The sequence below is a fragment of the Rhea pennata genome, chromosome 1 (assembly GCF_028389875.1).
Source record: "Rhea pennata isolate bPtePen1 chromosome 1, bPtePen1.pri, whole genome shotgun sequence".
In the NCBI taxonomy this organism is placed as follows: Eukaryota; Metazoa; Chordata; class Aves; order Rheiformes; family Rheidae; genus Rhea; species Rhea pennata.
Genome location: NC_084663.1, coordinates 22,208,454 through 22,221,101, shown reverse-complemented (window position 1 = coordinate 22,221,101; position 12,648 = coordinate 22,208,454). Strand labels below are relative to the sequence as shown.

The 12,648-nt window shown below is 37.9% G+C and overlaps 1 protein-coding gene across 5 annotated transcripts in view; it reads left to right on the top strand.

The window, feature by feature from the left end:
* PLXNB2 (plexin B2) overlaps nt 1–12,648 on the top strand; it is a 257,671-nt gene that overhangs the window by 192,394 nt on the left and 52,629 nt on the right. For all 5 annotated transcript variants that reach the window (XM_062583102.1, XM_062583127.1, XM_062583094.1 and 2 more), the window contains 6 exons: nt 861–975; nt 1,686–1,788; nt 2,258–2,359; nt 6,351–6,443; nt 7,662–7,743; nt 11,996–12,168. In XM_062583102.1, coding sequence (XP_062439086.1) covers nt 861–975; nt 1,686–1,788; nt 2,258–2,359; nt 6,351–6,443; nt 7,662–7,743; nt 11,996–12,168 — 668 coding nt within the window. The remainder of the gene's footprint in view (nt 1–860; nt 976–1,685; nt 1,789–2,257; nt 2,360–6,350; nt 6,444–7,661; nt 7,744–11,995; nt 12,169–12,648) is intronic.

Here is a 12,648-nt window from a genome sequence, read left to right as displayed (position 1 = left end):
CCAGTTTTAGGAAATCCCCTGGCATGTCTACTAGTCTGAAATCTTCATTGGGACCCAGCACTGGCAAAGGTGACTTCCAGCCAAGCTGCTCACGCTCTTTCAAGAACCTGTTCAAGGAAAGCAGAGTTTGAAGTTGCCCAATAGCTTGTGAAATAGCTTGTCACAAGGGCTTAATGATTTCTGCAAGAGGTATTTCAGACAGCTTCGCTGGGAAAAACACCAGTTTCTAAAGATAAATTTTCCACTCTAGCTCAGCAGTGATTCAGATGAGAAGTATATTTGTGGAGAAATCGTGTACTTCAGCAAACTGAAGATTGCAAGTGTCTGTGGTAACTTAGCATTGCAGGCATTCCTGAGCAGTAACCACAAAGATCACTTGTTTTAATTTACATGATGATGACAATTTTAATCCACGAATGAAACACGTAATTTTACATGAAGACATACTCATATTTAAGAAAATGCTTTATTTAAAATGACTGTTCTCATGCCAGTTTTTCATGTGTTCAATTTTCTACTTATTCAGTTTTCTTTATTTTTTTAGATTCTAATATGATGTCAGTACCATGAAAAAATACTTCCATAATCCAAAGCTTATCTGTGATTCTGCTTCTTTCATTTATCACATTTCATTGATGCTTTTCTTCCCTATACTATTTACTGAAAAATTTGTTAAGGATGAATACAGAGCTCATAGATGTAAAACATAACTGATCATGAGATCCGAAGTGTCAACTGCATAGTTAAATGTTTACTTACATCCTGTACAAATAATGAAAGCATTATCATTAAATCCTTCTACTCAAGAGCTAAAGAATTCAACAACTACTTAGATGATTTTTTTTTTTTTTTTGTGATAGATCATGTTTCAGTTCCATTACAGCTAACCTTTGGAGAGAAAAAGATTTTTTTTGCATCATATACTTATCCTTTTTATGACTGTGAAGAAGCAATGAATCTTTTTGAAAATCAGCCGTAAGTATTTCAGCTTCTTAAGTGTTTAGATGCTGTAACTGTGTTTCAGGTAGCTTGCAGCTGAGTTTTTGAATCGTTTTGTAAATAAGCCTTTGGCACTCTCAGAATTTTCTAGTGTCCAAATTCTTTTGCTTATGTTTTAATGGAGTTAAGAATGGTTGACAGGCACAGGTGAACTGGTAACATAAAACACTTGGAATGTGAATATTCATGGCACATATAATTATGGCCAATTCACTGAGTTCCCGTTTTTGTAGCTGCTAATGTACATGCTGATGAGCTATGTGGACATCCACTTACCTACTCATAAATATCAGATGTGGGTTATGATGGATTCAGCTAGGATGGTCAAAGCTGACTCTGCCAGTGTGCTCCTCCAGGAGACGTTGTGCCCCAGGGCAGGCAGAGCCAACTCAAACAACGCATTGTTCAACCTTCTATATAAAGGTTGATCAAGATCATTTCTAAATGCTGAGAGATGTGGTGGTCTTCTCAGTGGGTGGTCTTTCCTTAGTCATGTGTAAAGGGAAAAAAGAAGCTTTTGGGGGCTCTTGAACTGTTCTCATTGTAAAGTTCTCAGCTTAATATAGTAAGGATACTGTAGCAGCTTGAGCTACTCTCCATGAATAAAGATGGAATTTAATTTATTTTTTTTTGTCAATGAGGAAAAAGCCTGACAGTTTGTCATGACTATCATGTTATATTTGTAGATGCTATTCGTGTGCAAGCAATAGATGGAATTGCCAATGGGACTGGAAGAGACATATCTGTGAGGAATCCTCTTCAAAACAGGATGTGATTAAACAAAATATGGTAATGTTTAAAAATAAAATTATTAGTTTTTTATTACAGCACTTCAATATTTTCTTTCTTCTTCTCTCAGATCAGTTGATCAAATTAGGAATATAAAAATGATTCTGGAGTTAACTCCAGAAGTGTAAGATTTTTTTTTAGTAACAGTGCGGAGGTGGGAATTTAAGGGTGTGATCGAGGAGGAGCAGTGAGACTGAATAGCTCCTGAAAGGATATTTTTGTTCATTTTACTATTTTACTTCAATGGGAGGAGCAAGATTTCAAGGCTGGGAAAGATAATCACCCATAGCTTTGACATATGCTGTAGTCATTTTTAGCATGTCTAATTTGAAAGGGTGTAATCAAATCTGTCACTGTATTTTAAGCATGAAGTTCTTTAGAACAATAATTTCATTGTCCAAAGAGCAACGAAGCTTGTTCTGGTAAGATTTTTTATTTCAAATAATGTGTAAAATGTTTATCTCCCCAGGAAGAAGAATGCCCACAGTTTCTAAAACCTAGTCCTCCAATAATACCTATGGAATACCAGACAATGGTGTATTTTGAGGGAAGACATCTAGCTTATTATCAGGTAAACAGATTAATTTGAAGCTGCCATTTGAATTCCACTCGAACTCCAGCCGCACCTGTCCTTAAAGCATTAGCATCTGTATTCCTTGGTAATCTCTGTCTTAATTATTTTTAAAGAAGGAAAAGAGCTGCTCATTTAAGTTTGATATAATGCTGGTTACTGTGGTGTGGTTTCTAAATGAGAAGCTATCACAAGGACAGAGTTGGAGCTGGACAAACTAGTGTAGCTATTAGACAATTCTCTAAAGAATATCTGTTGGACCTACTAAAATACCTTTGCAATTATTTTTTTTCAGCTAATGAAAAGAGGGGAAATTTAGGATGTCTGAATGTTTCATATCTTTTTCCGATGAAATGTCTGAATTTTTTGGTTCTAAAGGAACATCATTCAGTGTGCTTACTTCAGTTTGCATTTTTCAAATGAAAAAGACACACTTAGAAATTAAATGTTTTTAGTCTGGGTAAAATGACTTTTTGTTCAGTCTTTTTTTCTTTGACCATCAAATCAGAAGATCTAGTATTTGCTGAGCTCTAGCAAAGGTTTCTGTTGCTCAATACTTGCTTCCAGAAAGTCAATTAAAAAGCTTTCAGAAAGCCAAAATTTAACTGCAAGCTTTTAATTGTTGTTTTATAAAGTAGTTGATGCATAAATGTTATTGTTAGCTTGATAAAAGTGAAGCTTAAAAATCACTTCTTTTCTTTAGATGATGGTTCCAGCACTGTTAGTTTCTGTTGTTTGTTTCTACAGCGTCTTTGTGTAAATATGAATTGATGATAGATACACTGGCAAATTCATTGATTGCTTAAACTACTCGCCATTTATCGAGGGAAAGAAGGTGCTTGCTTTTTGAGAGTTTTTTTCCCTTTGCCAAATTGAAGTGCTGTATAGCTTACAAAGTCTTTCTCTCACCTCTGTTACACCTGCCAAGGGTAAAAAAGCGTAAGCAGATCTGCAGTCTAAAGACAATATAAGAAGAAAGTGTTCAGGGAAAGGTTAATAAGCAACTTGTCAACACTGAAATAACATATAGTATACAAACATATGTTGAAAAATAAGCATTTTTGATGGAAGGTCTTAAAATATATGTAAACAATGAGATGTAATTTGGTGAATTTGGTGACCGTGAGTTTTGGGATGAAAAACAAGTCTGATCTGACCAATGCCCTGCGCAAGATATGGCACACACAGTCCTTAGCAAATGGAGCTGCGGCATCTAAACCCAAAGGAAGAATTCAAAAGAGTTCACACAGAATTCTTTTGTTTAGCATTGTAAAGAGCTGACAAACTGATTTTATGCACAAGAGGAAAATCTTTCTCTGCTCCCTTGATAATAAGTGGAAGAGCCTATTCTCTCTCAAGAACAAATTCAGAGCAGAAGCATAATATAGATGTACTGAATTTGCCTTCTAGAGGACCCTCTTTCTCCACAGAGGAGAAATAGCAGAAGGAACCCCAAAAAACTGGTCTCATGTGTCTAGTTTATCATTCTGTGAATAAGCACTTTAATCTTTATGTAGTAGTAGACAAAAGGAAAAGCAAATGTCTCTGCCTCTTTTTCCTGTGAGTAATTACATTTAACAATGCCAGACTCATATGGTGGATTTGAATGCTTTATCAGCAGTATTAAACAGTTTACCTACAGACCAGACCTTGTATGCATTTGTTTAACCGGGATCCAGGAAGGCTTATATGGAATTCAAGTCTCTGTAAGAAGTGAAATAAATGTATAGGCCCTAGGCTGGAAAGCCACCACAGAGAAGTGTGTGTCAAATGATGTTAGAATAATTTTTCTTAAATAAGAGCCATGTGGGAATATCACTGTCATGGGAGCAGCCCTGTATATCCTGGTGCAAAGGTTCATTTTTAAACCAAAATAACAACACTTTCACTGCCAGGACTTGAAGGGCACACACAGTTACTAACAGCTGTGTGTACAGACTAAGTTCACATGAAAATAAATATAAAAGGCATGAAACAGTGGTAACCCTACAGGTGTTCCTTCCTATCAGGTGATGCTAGCTGAAGCAGTAACTTTGATTACTAAAAGTTCATTTGAGTAAAGGCATAACTTATGTTCAGCCTTTGGGTAAACTTCTCATAGTGGGCAGGCTCAGGAAAAGTATAAGGATGGATCTTTTTCAGGGCTTAGCCCAAAGCCCCTAAATAGCATGAGGCTTCGCCCAACATAGCACAAGGCTTCCAATGTGGAATGATTTTGCTGTAGGACATGCTGGGCATAATAGCTTATTTGGAGGTATATTTTCCTGCTGCTTTCCTTGCCAACAATTTTGGTTAGATAAAAGTTGATAAACAAAAATAAATGTTCTGTTGTCACTTTGGAATACTAGCTCCATTACCTTGATTTAATCTGTGCCTTGCTTAAAAGGGCAAAGCACAGCCTGTCTAAGTATGGATGTATAAGTGTACTAGCCAACATAACGTGTATAAGCATCTCTACTTGTAGATAGGGATTACCAGTGAGGGTTTGGGCTTTCACAGTGAGTAAGAGAAGTGGATAGATAGCTTCTAGAGCTGCCATTGCAGAACTGACAATGGAAGAATAAGCTCACAGTTTCTTTATGCTTCTCTTAACCTATGAACACTTGAAGAAGTAGACTAAAAGAAGAGTTGTTGACTGTTTTTCTGCCCCTCCTGTCTCTGAAAATATTTCAGTAGCAAATAAAAGTGAATCCAAGCTATCATCGTTTTCTTGGGAATAGCCGCATCTGGAACAAGCAATTGAGAGAGGCACCAGAGGAAAGTTTAATACTGCTCAGTTGTATGGCATGCAACTTCTAAGAAAGATTCCCCAGCTGAGTCCCTGGAAGACTGGCACAATAGAAGAAACAGATGTACCAACATCAAGATAATCTTATTAGCCCTTCCAGTATTTTAGATAACAGTAATTTACATTGGGATTTGCCTTTGTCTTGTGTGTCTGATGTATAACCCACTTCTCAGTGTTTGCTACATGTCTTTTCTTGCACCCAGACTAATGAATGTAAGGTTTGTAGCATTCTGCTTGATAGTCTAGCAACTCCTAATTTTGTTTCACTCCAGTTTGACAGCTGCCACATACATAAGCTTCCCTCCATTCCCAATGCGTTCTGTTAAGCGTGTGGGGAAGCTTTATACACCAGCAGCAACAGATTTTAAACACTTTCGAAAAATACATGATATATTGAAATGCAGAATAAAGAAAGCAAGGCAGTGTTTCTCAGGAAACGAGATTTATAAGGTGCTTTAAAAATTGGAGGAGGTACACATTTTCTGTAAAACAGAATGGGCTGTAAAACTTTCAGGGAAGACTTTTCAGTAAGCTCATTTTCTATGTGCAGCTTCTAAGAAGGAAGGTCTTCCTCCCTCTATAACATAAACCTCTCAGAGGCTGGAGCCAGGCCCATGGCTTGGTTCAGTACATGCTTAACCGGGCACATGCTCAGCCTCAGCGTTTGGTGGGCTCTCTTGTGTCCTCTGCCCATCCTGGAGTAGTCAAGGGGCAATGGGAAAGGTCGCTTCTTTCCACTATTGGGGAGGCAAAAGAAATAAAGCCGACAAGACTTGAGAGATCTGCGTTCCAATTTCCTGTGCAATTCTTACATTCCTGCTCTGCCCAGATTCCCTACCGAGAAAACCTTATAGTGCAGCTCTCACACAGCTCTGTTAATAACACATCCGATGTGTGAAGTTATCCAGTATTCACATTCTTGGCTTTTTCTTACTACTTCCTGAAACTGAGTGCTAGCTGTGCTTTTGCTTTATTTGTGGTGCTCGTGCCTTTGAACAAGGGCTAGAAGGGTGCAGCTAAATAGCAGATTGTGCTGGCTCGAAGGTTCATTAGTGTTGTTTGCAGGTGATGGTTTTAAACTGGTTAGCCTTCTCCATTTGATCTTATTACTTCCAGTGCTCAACAGGATATTGCTTGGTGATTTTACTTTATTACGCTTCGTGGTGCTGAAAGGATTCTAAGCTGAACTTTTCTCTTCCATAGGATAAAATATTTGTGGTTGGAAACAGCCAGTTTGAATTTGAAGCTCCAGTTGATGAATCAGATGAGGGAAAATTCTCATTCGTGACTAAAGAGGTAAATGCAAAAGTATGTTTTGCCTACCGAATATATTCAGTCCTTCTAGTCCTGTTGCAATACCCACATGTGTCCAGAACCATACAAGAAATGTTCATTTCTGTTAGAGGTAAAAAATAATCTCTCATGAAGAGTCTCCTTTGGCATTAGTGGTCAAAGGCAGCAACTTTGGCTGGAAGTTCCTGGGGTCTCTCCTTAAAGCCCTGTGCCTTCTTCCTTGATTTCTTTGTGTATGCCATTCATGGATTTGTTAAACTATCCTTGGAGAAATTCTGGGTGATTGCTCTTTTTTTTTTATTATTTTTTATGCAGTCTGGTGAAATCATCAAGGATAAAAGATGAGAATTTCATAGTTCTCCCTCTCCACACACTAGTTTGTTACCTTTTTTTTCATTTTTAAAAATGGTAACTGTATGTTTGTGTAATAGCGAGCTATGCATCTTTCACTCAGGTTTGTTTAACAGAAAAAAGAAAATAACATTCAAAATAGTAGCCTAGTTACCAGGTTCAAAGTTAGGTTCACAAATATTATTCTGATTTTAACCTTTTTTAAGCTTGTAAATTTAATCTTACAAGCTTATTAACAAGCTTAGCTCAGAGAACTAATTAGCATTTATGCAGCATTTGAGCTTGGCACGAAGCATACACTTTATAAAGCCCTTATATTTTCTTGGCTCTTTTTCTTTCCCACCTGTTGATATTGCTGCTGTCTTTTTCAACCCTAGCAGAAGCTTATGTCTTGGAGCATGTGACCCTTGTGCTTTGGCTGTAATGAGGGGGTTGCACTGCTAAAGATGCAAGAGATTTTCCCCACCATGTGGTGGGAGTCTGCTGTGTCCACGCAAATAGTGGGACCAGATGGCATGGGAAGGAAGAGCACAGCAGGCCCAGCAGCTATTTTTACTGAAACTGTACAGTACCCTAGCTACTTGAATGCTTATAACCAAACGTAAATTAAATTAATGAAAAGTAATGATTCAGTAGGTATTCAGATATTGCTCTCCCTTGGTACTTTAAAATTCTGATTGTGAAGGATTAGCTTCATTAAAACATTTTTCTGTGAATATAATTGGCCAAGAAGAAATAACAGACCATATGTACCAGGTTTGGGATAGTTTCGAAAACCTTCACAGCTCTGATTATTAAGAATCATGAGACACATAAAATTAACTTTGCAAAATGAAAACATAAATGTCTTTACTCTGTCCTCTTTTCTAGTTCTCCTATAGTGCAAATGAAACCTTACAACTAAACTTATCCATAAGAGCAGATGAGGTCAAGATTGACAGCAAACTGATGGGTAAGTATGAAATACAGGATTAAAGGGCAGTAGATTAGACTAAATGAAAATCTGTTCTTTCATAAATTTTGGAGTTTTGAAGGTAAGAATGTTATCTTAGCAGCGTTACCAGTCTTGAGAAAACAAGTGTTATAAATACTAAGCTCATGAATGAAACGCCAGTGTTTTTTATATTGAACGCTATTTATAAATTTACCAGTATTTTCAAATTTGATTTTACTCTGAAAAGCAATCCTAATAGTGAAGTTTATAATGCTACTGTTAAAAAGTACTTCAGTAGCTGGATTTTAAGTGGCCTTTTCCCTTTGCAACTCTCTGAAAGGTACAATGAACTTGCTCCCTCCATTAGCAGAAAAGTAATCTTTCTTACTGCCACTGCTATGGACTTCATCTGAAATCTGAACTATAAACTGTGTCTCAGCTCTTGAGTGACAGTTCTGCAGTCTTCATGTCTGCTGGCAATCCACAATACACAGAAGCATTCCATGTTCTTTCATCTTTTTACTTCAATTATTTCTATGGCGACAAACAATATGTTAAGTGTTTTATAGCACAAATAAAACCTTAATCTCTGACAGAAATTGCTTATTTGTTTCTTTTTGTTTCTTTCAACTTAATGATGAAGCAGTTATGTCTGTGGGCCTAGTCCAGAGCTGAGTTGGGAAGGTCCCTTAAAACCAGTGGAGCAGTATCTGGGAATTGGGACCGACCTTACAGTTCTTTGGATTGAAGTTTAAGGCATAATCTTGCAAAAACTGCCAGGCAACATGCTTGTTACTTAGCTGATGAGTCAACATCAGGAGAACTAACATTACCTCCAAGTAATTTCCCCTGTGAATTAAATCTTCAGACCGTATTTTTCCATCTGTACAGTATTTAATTGATTCCCTTTCTCATAAGCCGCAGAGAAGTGTGTTTTTAGAAGGTTTTCCCTATGGTTCTGTATGCAATGCTGAAAGCACTTAAAAGAAGATGTGGTGTGAATGTTTTGAGGAGGTCATACTGCAATCTCACAGTGCCTTAATTTACATTCTAAAGATTACATTTTCTAAAATTGCAGAATTTTGACCAAATGTTCCCAATATCTATTTCTCAGCTTGGAAAAAAGCTAAAAGTAGTAGCTAAGTTATTAAAGAAAAGATACCATTCAGATCAAAATAGAGAGCTCTTGCAAAAACAGAAGGAAAAACTATCAATAACTGTCTCTTCTCTTTTTATTATAAAAGTTTTTTATCCAAATTCTCTCCAACTTTAAAATTTCCTTGTCATCTGAAGTCCAGAGCATAATGGTCTTTATGTACCTTGAAAAGAAATGACTTTGGGTGTGCAGGAGTTGCTGAGAAGCACATTTGAACTTGCCAGTAAAAGAAACCTTTCTTTTATATAAAACACTTAGTGAGTACTAAGTTACGATAGCGTTTTTACATCTCAAGCCATCGGGGGTTCTGAGCAGTATGAAATCCAATATATCGCTTTTATCCTTTGTCCTTTTTATCAATGATTTCACAGCTGGTATCTCAAGGTGATGGATAAGAGTCTGAATCTAATGAGTGGCTTGCTGCTGGTACATTTAATGAGGTGATCAGTGAACAAGGGGAGTGTTCAGTGCTTTTAGGCTCTAGTTTTCTGTGTTGCATTTATGCATCTGGATGTGAGGGACTTCAAGATGTTACAGCGTTAATGTTGTTTAGCAAAGGACAGCATGAAAATCCCTGTCCATTCAATGAGGGATAGTAAAGTAATTCAGTAAGTGTATTCCCTTGCCTTGCCAGGTGGCCATATGGGGATGTGGGTTGGTAATGCAGGGTTTAAAAAGCAAAAGGAAGATTTGTTTAACAACGTTACCTGTTTGAGTGGCTGTGCAGGAACAACCTGTTTGAGTGCCGGATTAGGAAAGTGCTCTGGTTCGTGTGAAAGCAATCTGCAGCATAGAAGTGAGGATGCTTTTCCTGGCTGCTGTCTGCGCTGTCTCTTCTATTCATAAAAGAAAACAGTAACACACCAGGGCTGTCAGTCAGCTAGTTTTCCCCAGCACTGGATTCACATCCAGCATACAGAGTGAATAGTTAATACACAAACTGTTGAAAATACTATGTCAGTTATGTTTGTTGCTTAAACTAACTTACAGTGACTTACATATTGACCTGCTCAATATATAAAGCAAATGGTGCTGCTCCTAGCTTGTGTTCATTGATTCCTTGTAAAGTCAAGATTGGAGTTGAGTCAAATGGATGTTTTTTTCTCATTGATTATTGTTACAAACGTCAAAGTGTCTCAGCTTTATATACACCTTCAACGATGTCTCGACTAGTTTTGTTTTGGTAAAGCTACTTGAAATCAAGTGGATATGCTGATTAGATGCAAGAAAGGTTAAAATCTGGATCAGCCTTACCTTCTGTATTAACTCTTCAGTGTAAGAGTAAGAAAAAAAAATTTTTTTATTCTACTAAAGATGGTGTCTGTGAAAATGACTGTGGAGATTTTTAAATATACAGCATTTAGAGAAGAACTGCCCTTGACAGGTTGTCCACTCTCATGCAAATGGCAGAGAGACTGTAGCCAAATTTTGGACATCTGTAATATTGTTCATGCCTAACAAGGAAAAAAGAGCATTGCAGAAAAATAGTGGAAAAGCAGTGTTCTCATTTTATTTTTTCATTTCTGTAGGAATCTGATGTGGTAGCCTCTTGGAATTAGATATCAAAAGCTACTGCTGCTGCTCTTATCTAGGAGGATAGTGCATTGAAGTGTTAGTGACTGGAGGATCGTTTAGCTGGTGCCCTTCCTAGTGTCCTGCTCCTCTGAGAATGAAAGTATCAGAGTGTGTCTTCTGGAAACAGACATTTTTGATGGCCTTTGCCATTTGCAGTCTCAAATGGATTATTCTATTTTCTCTTCCACACCTCTGATCGTATCTGTTTACCCCAGTTTACTTACTGAATCTCACTGTAAGGATGAGCCTTTTTTGGAAAAAAAAATAAAGTCACTAAGGGCACATTTTCATGAGATTTAGTGAGCACATAAAACAGCTCATCACCATGGGAAAAAGGAGGTGTTTATTCTCTGTCTTTTACTCCCCACTCCCATCTGTGCACACATTTAACTCTTGAGAGAGCACGGGAGGAAACCTGGATAGTTTTCTGCTGTTCTAGTAAGTTAAGTCAATTCACAAACAGACCCAACGAGAGCCAAGCCTTGATGACAGAGGGAGAGACTGTGTCCAGAAAAAGAGCAGCCCAGGGGCAGAGAGAAGCAGAGATGAAGGGAAGGAGCAGGAAGACAAGTGGGCAAGAACTCCTTTTTATTATAATCAACTCAGCTGCCCAGGGAATCACAGCACTCCCGGGCTGACTAGCTGAGTTATCTGTGCAACATGCATGCTTCCCCTAGAGAAATATATGGCATCTTTTCAGCCTGTTCATTTTCTTCTGAGCTAGCTCTCAAGTGCATCTCCAAATGCTTCCTTGCAAATTCAGGCTTTCCTTATAGTGCTGAACCACACAGCTACATCTCAAGGCTTGTGTTTATTTGGGAAAATTAATTTTGTTCAGTGACTCTGCATTGTTCTAGAAGACCAATGGGGGCCAAGATAAGCTTAGTGTCTAGGATAGTTAGCGCATGGTTCATCAATAATAGAGGCCTGACTGTCACAACAAATCACTTGCTTCTGAAGAAGTAGAATTAAGCCACACTGCTGAAGGAATAAGGCTTACAACAGGGTGACAATTAAAAAGGGCAAAAGGGGAAACAAAAGCAAGTAGAAAGTTTGGCTTTCTCCAGAGATGTAAGTAAAGACCTGCAGAAATGAAGTATTAACTTGGAGAAAGGATAACACTTAATGAAGTGTTAACTCTCTATTCTATTCAGATTTTAGTGATGATTTTGAAAAGGTCCAAATGGCTGGCAGAGTTTCCATGCCAGCTGATGTTTGCCCGTAGTGACACATATGTGAGACTTGCACCTTTCCCTGCGGACATTCCTTTCCAGTGCACCAGGAAGACCTGTTTATTTGTCTTTGAACAGATGCATAGTCAGGTTCGTTGCAGATACTTGGACAAAAAACTTAGTATTTAAATGCTTTGACAAAGCCTGAGTAATAAAGGTTTGGGTTCTACACAGCAGTTTTCTTGGAGTCTGCCTGCAGATGATTTTGAAGTTTTTTGAAGTTTTTCTGTATAGTCAGAAATAAAGTTTTCTTTTAGTATCATTCAGGAGTTAAGTGCATAGTGTGCATTTACCATTCTTATTTCAGTGACTCTGTACAACTGCTCTTACGGACGAAGTGACTGCAGTTTATGCCTTGCGGCTGATCCTGCCTACAAGTGTGTCTGGTGTGAGGAAGATGGCAAGCCAAGCAAGTGCGTTTATGAAAAACTCTGTCATGCTCCTCCTACTGATACGTGTCCTCATCCAGAAATTACTCACGTAAGATTGCCTTTTTTTTTTTTTTCCTCCCAGTATATTCTTTTTCAGGAGAAAACGTCTAAGAAAGCTCATCCTAAAAGGCAGGGATTTTTTTTCTAGAGTATTAAGTAAGCCCCTAAATAGCTGCAAGAAAATAATGCCAATAGTGATGTGTGTGAAAGGTTTGTAAAGACTCATAATAAGAGACTGAATGGAGTCTTTGAGACTCCCTGTTCTGTAAGCCTTGCCCTCACTGCGCTCTAAGCCAGGCTAGCAGTGTATGCTTAAACATGGCACTTGATTCTTGGGAATTAGCACGGATTTTTTTCTGTCCTGAAATCTGTTCTACCTAAAAGCTGTCTATAAAAGAGGTTCACCATGTGTGGAACTATGAGCCCTTAACAGGCTCATTAGCAGGCTTCAGACTAGACATTTTCATGGCATTTAATAAGGGAGCAGGTTGTTTCTGTGTCATGATTTGTTTTCCAGATGTCAGCGATT